This window comes from Dendronephthya gigantea, unplaced genomic scaffold (genome assembly GCF_004324835.1).
Source record: "Dendronephthya gigantea isolate DGI-Jeju-01 unplaced genomic scaffold, DenGig_1.0 000001F, whole genome shotgun sequence".
Classification (NCBI taxonomy): Eukaryota; Metazoa; Cnidaria; class Anthozoa; order Malacalcyonacea; family Nephtheidae; genus Dendronephthya; species Dendronephthya gigantea.
In genome coordinates, this window is record NW_021163011.1 from 6241829 (window position 1) to 6254894 (window position 13066).

At 37.4% G+C, this 13066-nt stretch overlaps 1 protein-coding gene across 2 annotated transcripts in view; it reads right to left on the reverse strand.

Annotated features, from left to right (window-relative positions):
• LOC114527275 (transmembrane protein KIAA1109-like) overlaps positions 1–13066 on the reverse strand; it is a 28966-nt gene that overhangs the window by 1518 nt on the left and 14382 nt on the right. For both annotated transcript variants that reach the window (XM_028548944.1, XM_028548936.1), the window contains 28 exons: positions 12308–13027; positions 11867–12154; positions 11431–11521; positions 10978–11190; positions 10537–10786; positions 10361–10450; positions 9776–10000; positions 9183–9320; positions 8883–9006; positions 8728–8804; positions 8529–8609; positions 8253–8340; positions 7917–7990; positions 7663–7797; positions 7548–7581; positions 7269–7445; positions 6872–6934; positions 5704–6043; positions 4872–5489; positions 3765–4765; positions 3141–3336; positions 2966–3015; positions 2565–2684; positions 1928–2111; positions 1542–1699; positions 1289–1465; positions 736–1032; positions 137–472 (listed from right to left, as the gene is read on the reverse strand). In XM_028548944.1, coding sequence (XP_028404745.1) covers positions 137–472; positions 736–1032; positions 1289–1465; positions 1542–1699; positions 1928–2111; positions 2565–2684; positions 2966–3015; positions 3141–3336; positions 3765–4765; positions 4872–5489; positions 5704–6043; positions 6872–6934; positions 7269–7445; positions 7548–7581; positions 7663–7797; positions 7917–7990; positions 8253–8340; positions 8529–8609; positions 8728–8804; positions 8883–9006; positions 9183–9320; positions 9776–10000; positions 10361–10450; positions 10537–10786; positions 10978–11190; positions 11431–11521; positions 11867–12154; positions 12308–13027 — 6345 coding nt within the window. The remainder of the gene's footprint in view (positions 1–136; positions 473–735; positions 1033–1288; positions 1466–1541; positions 1700–1927; positions 2112–2564; positions 2685–2965; positions 3016–3140; positions 3337–3764; positions 4766–4871; positions 5490–5703; positions 6044–6871; positions 6935–7268; positions 7446–7547; positions 7582–7662; positions 7798–7916; positions 7991–8252; positions 8341–8528; positions 8610–8727; positions 8805–8882; positions 9007–9182; positions 9321–9775; positions 10001–10360; positions 10451–10536; positions 10787–10977; positions 11191–11430; positions 11522–11866; positions 12155–12307; positions 13028–13066) is intronic.

Consider the following 13066-nt stretch of genomic DNA (forward strand, 5'->3'; position numbering starts at 1 on the left):
AACGTCAAAGAGGACGTGGCTTCGCATGTCCATATATAGACGCATCACGCCATTTATTCGCCATTTTCACGTCCTCTCTGACGTTCACGTCCTCGTGCTAAATCTCCCTAAAAAGGATCTTCAACCATCAACTGACCTGCTTCTTGCTTTCCACTAGTCTTCGGTGGTTGAGTTCGTGTTCCAAGTTGAAAAGACAATTTCTGAATTGAACGAGCACGCTTGACTTGGCAACTCTTCTCTAACGAAGCAACTTTACTGGAATACGTTGCACTCGGTTGACTGGAAGAAAATAACGCCCAAGTCTGGGATCGAAAGTTCATACCATTAAAACATGCAAGCGAGACCTCCCAGCAAGACATTTCCAATGTTCCGCCAACAACGGTTCCTTTTTGAGGCAATGGTGAAGGCAAAACGCTAGATTTGAGCCCAGATATTTTACACAAAACTTTACTCCAGTGTTGATATTTCAAGCCTAGAAAGTTGTAAAGAATAATATATTTTAAAAGAATCGCTGCATTTTCCGGTCGTTTATTTATATTCCTAACATTCCACATGTGTCATCCTCGAAATCCATAAGTAAACCTGCGCTGACCTTTAACCTACCCCAATAACCCTAAAGGTACATTGACACAGACCGGGAAAAAAATTCTACAATATTTTACGTCTGAACTCGCAAACATGTTTTACAGGACTACCAGGAGGATACAAAACACCCAAGATAAAGAAAGGGCGTACCATCTTTATTTTTCTCTTTCTCGTTCTTCGGTACAGATTGTGTACGAATCGGATTAGCAAGAGACGATACAGCATCACCGTCTACTGGTGGAAGATAGTTGACACTTGATAACATTCTTACACTGTTACTTGCTTGTTCAGTAAAGAATGTTGTGATTTTCTTAGCCATCTTAATAAGATCACTTGTAGTTGAGCGACATATCACAAGCCCCATGTTTTTCCAATGCAGTGTGCCATGAAGATATACTGTTGCCTTTGCATGTTCTGTTCCGCATGTGCTTTCTTTGAATAACTCATCTAAAATATAAGAGATACACGTAGGAAAAGTCTTTAGCAACATTTAACAGCGATTGTCTATTCTTGAATGTATGATTGTCTGCAAGGTGATATTGCATGGCTGAATAACAATGCATTTGAAATCCTCCCTAGTTCATATCGAACACGTTCTCGACATTAATGCTAACAGATTACTATGAAGAAAATATTACAGAAACTCTTATGACAGTGATTGTCATAGGCTTGATTATACTAATTTATAATAACATTCTCTTACCTGAAGATGAACATTTAGCAAGATTCATTTTCCATTCGTCAGACATTGAGATACGAAATGCTGAAATGTTTCCCATGAGAATACATGTTCCCATGTAGTCAATACGAGTTTCACAATATCGAAATCTCACGTTAAATGAATGCTCCAACTCAGAACCAAGGCTTTCATTCACGTTAACTGCATTAATACAATAAAAAATATAGCTTATAAGTGTCACGATATGATTTAACCTTTACAGGGTGTAGACACTAACCGTAGGAGGATATATCTTGTAATTCAACATGACCACCAGCAATGCCACCACGTGATTCCCATGTTGATTGACGAATGTTCAGTTTAGAACGTAATGTACGTTCACCAAAATTTGTAAGTCGTAAATTACCAGACGCACGTAGATCACTTGTGCTCCAACTACATTTAGTTGAATATGAAAAAGATAAATACTACCAAAACATACGAATATGAAAGACTATTGTATATGCAAGCTGTGTTGGTATAAAGTACAAATTTTATACAATCCGCGAGTTGCAAAATGAAAGTTAGGAAACATTCTTTACTTAAAAAAGGAACAATTAAAGACCACTGAACTGATATATAGCTAATAGGTGAGTTCAAAAACAGAAACTCAATATAACGTACCTTGTTTTTCCCATAACATTCGCCATGTTAGTTGATACATCAAGCCTTGATAAACTGACAGCCAGGACAACAACAGTTTCCCATTTTGTCGTCGGCGTTGTGCTATGTGTAGATGAACAGCTTGGTGGCGAGTCCACCTGATCGAATGTAAATAAATGACCGCTTGGAGTGTGAACTGGAGCATCTGAAATATAATTAACGAAACATTTACGATCATTATCGAACTTTTGAACCTTTATCAAATATAGACGGCAATTACGGTCCTCTGCGATTCCGAATTCCGCTAGTTCTCAAACCTCTCGCAACGTTCCTAGTTTTTTTATTATCCTCAACCTTAATATATTTTCACGAGGATGTCTAATAAGTCGAGGAAGTCCATATACCCTTTGAAATCCATAATTATATGTACATATGTGAATAACATCCAATGAACAAATAAATGCAACGAAACATCAGGTTCAAATGCAAGGAACTCAGAACAAATCACAACCCTGATCAGTGCAGGAATGCAGAATCAATTACCCTCCAGGTATGACGTCGCCATTATCTTGTTCCTATACCCTGGTGTTTGATACATGCACCCAAAGAGTGTAATACCAGAGAGCTAGCAGCGAAGAATAAAGCAAGATTTACTCACGTTTCAAGTCAGATCGGCTATGACTTGAATGCGTTCTTGCAGGTAAAGTTCCCAACAAGCTCGGGGATGACAAGAATGGTAAAATTCCGGGCAGTGGTGTTGACATATTTCGACGATGACCTGAAAATCGGGAAGTATATAAATTTAACAAAAGGTGTGCAAAGGAATTAATGATCAATAGTATTTTTTTAGCAGCCCAAATGTTTGCAGCTGGTTTAGCAGCCCCAATGTTTGCCAAATTGAGGCAGCAAATCAATACTGAGTAACCCAACCAATATGATTGAATCGAGATATATTAATTCCATGCACACATTCATATAATCACATCTATTGGCTGAACATTTCTGCGAGTTGATTTGACAAAGAAATGACTTTCCGCCATCAAAGCCAGAATAGCTTACCAAATACACTTGATTCAGGTGCACCAAGTTTATCAGGTGTCTTGGAAGTGCTAAAAGGAATCGAGAGTTAATATGAATGTCAAAATATGACAACTTACGACATTTAAAACCGTACTTGAGTATAGAGTAATATGACGATATGATGACGCTTTCTAGCATACGAATTAAGGCTTACCCCGGCTGAACTTTATTTACACCGTCAGTAAGATCACCGCCAGCCTGAGCTCCAGATTTTGTTGCATATGTTCCTTCTTTTCCCAGAAATAAACGACTAAATAAACCACGTTTATGCCAACACTTTGGAAAATCTAAGATTTCCTGTAACCGCCGCATGTCGTACGTAAATGTCGCTGAGCCGAAATCACATATTCCTTGATGATACATTGAAAAAAAAACGCACTTTTAAGTCAATTTCAATTGGTGAAATTCACACAACAGCACATATTCATCTAGAAAGCTAAAATGTTCGTCTTCCTTGTGGTAGGTAGTACACCTTAGAATCAAAACTATTTGTACATTTGGCAAAAACTTGCATTCAATCTCATCAATGGTAGCTAATCTCGGAGTAAACGTACTCTCTCTCTTTGAGGTATTTTCAACTACTATATTATTTATTACCCTCATTTCCCAAATGATCATTCCGAAGTTGCAGGTCTGCTGAAAGCGAGTTTACCAAGGCATCTTGGAACTTTGAGAGTAAACCAAGCAGCCCCGTGATGCATTGCTATGCAAGCTCGCTATTACCAGTCCTCTAAATGCAGTTTTGGACTAAACGACTATAGTATCAATAATACCGTACCTGAAACTTTAACGAGCGTAGATGATTCCACTGAGATCTCATCCTGTGATCCTTGTCTATCTTGTTCAGTTCGTGAATTTGTCGTACTCACATCACCGAACCTCCTTCGTGATAAATTGAACTTGATGTATTCCAAGCATAAACTGAGGGCATCCTTCTTACCGGATATAGGTTGAGGTTGAGCAATATTAATCCTTGCTTTGGGAGATAAATTACTATGTTCTTCAGGTGCCGAAGAAGTCTTGCTGGCCACTGGATGCTGTTTCCCGTAAGGATGATATATACACAACGAGAATCGGGATAAACATATCGTAAAACTGATTCCACCGCTGTCATAAGAGCGAACAACGCCACTATCCACGCTTTGTGCACGTTGCGAACCAATTGAGTCCTCCAGAACACCAGATTTATTGATAGTTTTATTGGGACTTGGTTTGGATGAGTAAGAGATGTCAAGTGATGGGATTTTCATAAGACATTCCACGCGAGATGTTGGTAAACAACTTATGCGTATACTTGAGGGCTGCACTCGAGCAACGACCACGATATCGACGGGGAATGAACTGTTTTCTGATGTTGAAGATGAAATAAATGAACTTGTTGGGCCACCTTCACTGTGAATACTCTTCATTTCTGCTTGCTCATCAATACTACTTGATGGAGCCACGATCGGGTTCAGCGCTTTATCTATGAAGTCTAATATCGCAGGGCGTAACAGCATTTCTTCAGGCAAAGGTTGTACAAGCAATGAAACATACAAAGAGGCATGTTTACCAACTTTCTTAGAAGACAGCAGTGAATCAGAACTAGGTCCAGCAGTAAAACTGAGTGCACTATCAGTGACAGACGAATAATGTACTCGGGCTTCCACACCAGGTAACAAAATTATAGAACTATCTGGATGTTCATCTTTTTGTTTCATGCCAGTCTTTGTTCTACCTCGGTGACCCATACTAGCGGACGTCTTTAAAACTTCGTGCAAGCGAGCGGCATAACTAGACCTAAAACGTAATAGTAATAATAACCCTAATCAATTACATATTGACGGTAAAGGTAAAGTACACTGGAAAACAAATTATATCAGGCGATTGTGACACATACACATACCTTGGTTCGGTTTGTTCAGCCTTTGTATCACTATTTGGATGAAATACGCATTTACCGCTTTCAATATTCACGGTTACTTGCAGATCAAAGTCCAAATCCTGTTCTACAACGGTGGACTTCTGGGACGAGAAAGACGAAGTATGTTGCTTCGAAGGTGTTTGACGTTGAACTTGATTTGAAGAATCTCCGAATGCAAGATATTTTCGACTGTCTGTGGGATATTTCTCTCGCTGAGGCATCACACGCATTTGTTCATGAGGAGACGAGAATGAAGAGTCTAATGGTATAGCCGTCAAAAATCCAGTACGCTTTGCACCATCTTGAGTGACATTTCCAAGATCAATCATCTCGCTGCTTTCAGCAAAATCTACCTCATCTATCCCAGCTTTTTCTTGTGACCTCTCTGTGATAAGTTTCTTTCTAAAGGATGAAGAACTCTTGATAGGCCGTCGTTGTATCGAATGACGTCGTTCATTCAGCGCAAACAACGGTCTTTGAGATTGTTTTTCAAATTTCCGCTTCACATCTCGACGGAATTCATTGAACACAGCACTCTCTAGTTCTTGTAGGACTTCAGTCTCGGTTTTTAGTGACTTCGTATCAATATTTGATTGTCTCCTGAAAAATAGTATATTTTGAAAGAACTTCTCTATTTGGAGTCAAAATGAGCGATTATATATTACTAAAATTCAAAGTCTGGTAGGACCGGGCTTTCACAAGAAACTACGATATTATGCTTCAGAAACTTTGATAAAGCTTTTCAAGAAGTTTATTATTTTATCATGCTAATAAATGGCGGTATTAAAATGGCTGGTGCAAAATATATCCTTACCTTAGTTCGTTAACTTTCCGAGCTTGCTTCCACATTTCTTTTTCAAGGTTTTGAGGTTTTTCATTTTGTACATTTCTAGGCGTGAAATCTGTTTCATCAAAGTATTCATCATCAGTTTCCCCATGTTCAACTTCCTTTTCTTTATCTTTATCTGGTATGAGGTGTTCTTCAGAATCCTCAGCAACTGACTCCAGATTCGCTATATCACTGTCACCAGTCACGGAAGTCAATGTCTGACCTAACGCTTTTAAGCGTTTACCAATCTCAGTATCGCAATGTACATCAACGCCACACATCTTCCACATCAGCGACATCACCATTTTGCCTGCTTTATTCATATCTATGGAAGATACAAAGCATATGTTATTATGGTCGTTCCTACCATCGTTCCATGCACGAGTGAAAAGTCTACCGGGTGTCCCAAAAAAAACTTTACCTGTTTGTCTTAATATAACTCAAAAACGATAAAAGCCATTGAGTTGAAATAAACTCCACTGTATACAAGCAGGGCTAACTTAGATTTTGATATATAACATTAAATTATTGATGTGATATTTACGGAGATACAAGCATTTGATGTCGCAAGGTACTTTCAAAATCCGTGAAAAATTGACAAAAATCGGCTATTAAATTAATTCGAAAATACTTGCATGCCACTTCCCGTGGTAAGTTTTTAACTTCAGCGATTTTAACTTTAATTGTTCGCTCTTATATAAGAGTAAGTTTGCAATGGAAAATTGTACATTTGAAATTAAAATCACTAAAGTTAAAAACGTAAAAGTTAAAGTATTAGTTTCGAATTAATTTAATAGCCGATTTTTGTCAATTTTGCACAGATTTTGAAAGTACCTTGCGACATCAAATGCTTGTATCTCCGTAAATATCGCATCAATAATTTAGTGTTATATATCAAAATCTAAGTTAGCCCTGCTTGCATGCAGTGGAGTTTATTTCAATTTAATGACTTTTATTCGTTTTTGAGTTATATTAAGACAAAGAGGTAAAGTTTTTTTTGGGACACCCGGTAGAGAAGGGTCACACATGGAGAGTGTTTTGTAAACTTATGATGGCGTTTGGTTTTTGTTTTTCTGCGGCAACCAAGATTCAAGACAACCCAAAAAGCTTTTCAGTTAGGTATGATTTTATGAAAAAATCAAACATAACCTACCATTCGCGTAAGGTGCCCGTATTGTACGAGTACAAATCTCGTAGGTTCCATTTGGTACTTTACCTGCAAGTCAAAGCAAAATATAAATGAAAATTTGTTACCATTATACATGTTATACTTAACGACGTCGGACTGCATTAACGCATAACCGAATCTTCCGTTTTAATGTAAACTCGGAAAGGAACTATCCAGACGTATGATTCCAAGTTGTAATTTGATTAAAGCCATCAAAGCCATGTCTGAGTTAATTCCGAGCTCCTGATACTAATTATCTGGTGCAAAACAACAATTTGCTCTACAATATCGTGCCACTAGTAAGCTAGTATATAATCGCGTGTTATATACCATATAATTACGGGCGCAAATATATGTTGCGATATTTAAAGTAATAACATACATGAATTCATCAGAATACCATCTCGCTTCTGAGGTTTCCAATCAGCTTGTTTAACATCAAATTTCTCAGCAAATCGTAAACAGAAATGCGTAAAATTTCCTTTGCTCACAAATGATGCACTTGAGCAACATGTGAGTAACATATTCTCCATCGTGACAACAAGTGCGAGGTTGATGTCTACAATGGAAAAAGAAATTAGACATACATTGTGACAGTATTAGAGAAATTCGCATAAGCTACTGTATTATACATCACTAGTTATCGAACTTCATGAAGTACCTCCAGCACCTTGGGAGGTGATCAATGGTTGCTCCTAAAAGGTAAGAAAATATTATTCCAGATAGAGTAGACCACTAGACAGCAACATGTTATCACTCAAGAAACGAATACAAACCTGGTTAAGATTGTGTAGTGGTAAGCATATGCCTAATTCACTAACAGTTAGCTGCAAGAATAGATATCCAGAAAGCTGGGCTGTCGGGTGGGGTTGTGGCAATTTTTCAAATACAGCTTGGGTGGCAAATTGTACCTGTAAAATAGAATTAAGTTAGAATCCGTGATTCGATACAACTCTTATTACGTGAGAGATATTGCTATCAATGCGGTCTAATAATTTTTCAATACATTTTCTATTTATTTCATACATACATCCTCATTGAGAGACATCCTTTGTTCATTCCAGTAGCTGTAGGCATTCTTGTAGTTCAAATATAGCAATACAGCTAAGAAAGAAAAATTTAAGCCATGTTCATGAGTCTCGTTCAAAACGACGAGAGTTAATTAATTATCTTGATTGGCTTGTGAGGTTCTGACGAAATATTAACTTGGTGTTAAAGATCTATTGTGGAGTGTTCGTTGTTATTATTTACAATTTATTTCATTAAATAAGTTGACATTTTGTTACTATTACCATACTCTATACACAAACCCAATCATCCATATACTAATAAATTTGAAAAAAAACATCTTACTGATCTTACAAACCTTTATCAAAAGCCACAGGTTGAACATAAACAAAGGGTTTGACGACGGAAATAAGTAACGTCTCCTTTTCTTCTGATTTATCTCTTCCCTGAAAAATACAGAATAGGAATTTTTAACGAAAAAATGCCACTTTTAGCTGTTTGTATGTTCCCTTGATGTTGGAAAATATCACCTCACTGTATATCTGAATATATACAGCTGGGCAAACTCCAGTAAGAAAAAAGAACAACGACATATAAGAACAATTGCATGTTTATAGTTAAAAATATTGCAAACCTGCAGGCAATTTCGTATTCCAATGTGAGTATTAAAGAAAGCAAGTTGTTGAAAATCATTCACTTCGCCATAATATTGATCCTATGAAAACAGCAAAGAAAGGAACATAAGGCAACTCGCGTGCGCATGCATATAGACGACATGATACTTGCATGAGAGAGGTTTATAGTTTACCCGCGATAGCATTGAATGAAATTACCTTCAAGGACTGTACAAGTGATAGAGTGAGGTCAACATCTGCTTTAACAAACACCTTAGATTTCTTCTGATCACTCTCTAAATATTTCCAAATATAGCGATATGAAAATGACGTTTTTAACTGAGGAACGTTTAATTTAGACGAATTAAGCTTACTTTCAATATGGCTCGAACTTTCTTTCTTAACGACTGGTTCGTTATTCGATACTTCCAGGTTTATAGATCCGGTCTCCAAGCGAACTGCGGTCGACGAAGGTGTAGTTGCCGTGATTTTTATACCCTTAAAATCATATATTTGAAAATTGTGAAAAAATGCACGAGCTTCACGTTATAAAGTTGTGACGATATGATGGAGTTTGCGAAAAAAGAGCGGCCAGTACGCCCAGTTAGCCAATCAGGAACACGCTTTGTCAGTGTGCTTTGAACTTATATAAAAGTGCCGTTATTAAATCTTACCGTCAGGTTGAGAGTGAATGTAAAAATAAGAAAAACATTCTCTTGATCATCCGTGTCAACATTGTCAGTTGATGCAGTGCGCCATAACGGGACAGGTTGACTTTCTCCGGACACTCGTTGCAAAACGTCGTTCACTTCCTACACACAAATAAACAGTATGAAGGCTGATAAGCATTAATCGCAGATATACGTATATAAATCATAAACACTCTATATATCAGCTAGAACCACAGTAATATGCATACTACGGCGTGCGTGCCTTATATACCGGGCTTCCTGAATTGTATGGACAGTGAACCGTCTTCAATACAACATCAACTGCATGAGCGAGAATTGTATATAGCCTCGCAATCATGCATGTCAATTTCAGTTAAACAAGATAAACCACTTTGTGCATATGGTTTTACAGGCTGCCCATAAAATAAACACGGCCTTATTTCGCTGGAAATATCGCATACCACCACCACATTACAAAGAAAAAAAATACTTTGATTGTACAGATTAGACCAAAGGAAGTTCAAAGCGAATACAGATGATGCATGAAATATATGATGAAATTTATTGTACCCAGTTTTAATAGAATATTTTGATACCTTCATAAATCCTTTTTGGATGAATATAAGATGGTTGAGTAAATCAGTGGATAGATTTTGGTTGAATGTTCCAATATCAGCGACGATCTTTAAGTGTCTTTTTCCACGAACTGATGTTGCTGCGTTAGATGCCGATGGATTGAACTGATCCAGGACGCCAAAAATATCAACCCGAGGAAGATGAATCGAGGTTGAAGCTGGGATACTACTGTCAAATGATTTTACCTGAATAGAAAAAATATATAAATAGCATATTATGAGACCAATAAAACCCAACAAACAAGTGTTCGAAACGACGTTTATAATTTTCATGCATGGAGTCCCGTTCTTCAGAGCTCGTCCAGGATGAACGCTGGGGCTAAATATATGGATCATATAAACACATTGATTTGAAAAGCAAGAAAAAGTAAAAGATTATTTTGGAAATTTTGATTTATAGATTTGCATTAACCCATTATTAATAAACTAACTGGCTTTTGAACAACCGCCGTGTTGTTTATAACGAATATGAAAACTTTTCGTCGGCTGAAATAATCACGTGCATGCAATTGAGTTCGTTCACCATGACTGGAGATGTTACCTTACCTTTGAAGTGAAACTAAGATGGTGTTGCGGCATATCAAGTTTAAAAGTATTTTCTCTACCCGTCTTTCCAAATGACGAGACTGTGCCGATCTATAATAAACAATAAATGACCATGATGTCAATGTAGTAGATATCTAGCAACGGTACATTTATCACAAATATAACACGTACTATACCTTATATTCTACTTTCAGAGAAGGTAGAAGAGAAGCCCCAATTGAGAAACCTTGCAATACGGCTGTGATGGACATCTGAGGGAAATCTTTAGTCGGAGTGTTCGTACATGGAAATCCAGCGTCAGTGACATCAATATCGCCTTCAGAGACCTGAACTACAGGAACATTATCAACACCAACCGCTCCATCACCTTCATCTCTCTCACGTGATAATTCCACAAGAGACGAACGCTCCAAGCTGCTGAAAGTTCTATAGATGGAACATGTTGAACATTTTTCACCATTTCAACATTATATGTTTGTTTTGCTGAAAGCCTATATAGTTTCCACATTGATCCCACAGACTCTTAAAAAGTAAGGAATATTGCAATGGAGTAAAAATAAACGCTATAAGAACATGCGTGCTTTGAGATGTGATTTCAACTGTCGTAAATAAAATACCTCATTACACTTCTCTGACTCTGAATTTCAGATAATTGTTTTGACAAAGTTTTAGAACTTCTGGTCATCATACAATGTAAGGCGACAGGATGTTGAGGGATATCGACATCAATTGCACCAAGTGAGATAACAATACTTTTCTTCACATCTTCTCTTTTGTTCACACATGAATACATACCATGAGATGTATTCAGGACACAACTCACTACAGTTCTGAGAAATGTAAAACAGTTTACTGAGATGATATATGTCTTCATCGTGCATCCCAACCAAAATGTATCTGTAAATTTGTGACAAGAATTCTGACATTTGCATATGTGACGTTTCCAGCTTCCGTTTGATAAGAATGATAGCTGAGTAGCGTTGATACAATTATTAATGTTGATACAATGTCTATAAATGCAATTGATACAGTGTCAACTAATGCGAATTTGACAATGACATAGTAATTACCCATCTTGATTTCCAACTTCCGAGAGAACGAGACGTGCTTTCTGTAAATGTGCTGACACAGAAGATGACACAACCTTTCTAGAACACGCCTCTAAAATTTTCAAAAAATAGGAAGCATTGATATCACTATCAAGCATCGATCTTACTGGGTGTGCTTCCTCCCATTTACATAATACAGAGACCACACTACTGCGATAAACAACAGATTTAACTAGAAAATATTCCTAGAGCCACCGTGATAGTCAACAATCTTATTCTTGTCAGCAGTAAATCAGTAAAGGAAATACGTCGAAAGAAGAATGGAACCTATATCAAGCATTCAACATTATAGCTCGAGATTTCGAACGTTCCTGTACATGCACATTCTTAACTACCGAAAAATTATTATACAAAACAAGTTTATACAAATATGAGAAAACTACGGTACACTACCTACCTACTGAGGCTTTTTTTACCAATGTTCCCTGTTGTTTTTCGAGTTTATGACAAGCGCAAATGCTGATACCATTTATATCAGTTTGTAAACAAAGTTCACCCAGTGTGGCCACACACTTTAATTTATGTAACATTACCACCACAACTATCTTCAATTTAGGTGGATCACGAGGAAGTCTACTTGAGATAAACCTGATATCTTTAGGGCTGCTCAGTGTGCGAGATAATTGACGACGTTTGACCTGATTCAATGTGCTCTCCATATCAATCTTATGTTCTCGAACTTGAGCTAAATAATTAATAGTTATTAGAGGGGTTGGGGTTCTCTAATGGGGTTCCTCTATAATATTTTTTTCTCTCATATTTTTCGCTCCGAGGTCTTAGCAACTATAATAAAGTGGCATGCACGTTGACATAAACAAAATACAAAACTTTCCTTTACCTGATCCTTCCCTGGTTACACTTGTGCGTCCCGAAGGCAGTGTGGAATATAAATCAGAAACCTGGGACATTATTCTCCAACATTTTTGATTTTCAGAGGCAGCCTTCACTTTTTCTGCTTCTGTCGTATTCAGAAAAGCATCACTTGGAGAAACTGCTTTAATTCCATCGTAATTTTCACCCAGGATATCAATTATATCTGCTACCTGAAGCAGCAGTCGGATTAGAGAAAGATTAATACTTTGCGTCGCTGACTGACAACTGATTTTGACATGAGCAGAACGTGACAAGCTCGATGACTTCTGGAACGTTGAATCCAGTTTGTCTTTTCCATAGAATTTCTCCTCAGCATTTTTCTTTGGACTTCGGAATAAAGGAGTACTCTTGATAATTACTTTCGTTTCAAAATTTTGGAATATAAATGACGGCGTTTTGTTTTGGGTTTCATTAGTAACAACATAAGGTACTTCAACTTTGGTCTTTCTCAGGCAGTCTAGTTTTCCTTGAGATATGTCCAAGCGTAAACAGCGGAGTTTGACAAGCAGTGAAAAGTTTTTGTCTGAGCAAGGAGAGAATTCGTCTGAAGGTTGCAGAAAACCCATGCCAAGAAAGAATGCTTTGAAAATAACTTTCTCGTCCGCAATTTGTTTGCCACTTGTTGGCTGACTGACCATTTGACCAAATAAATCATCTTCGTCTTTCACAGGTGCAGCCCACGTTACTACAGAAATTATATAGAAATAAAGTCACTTGGTAAAGC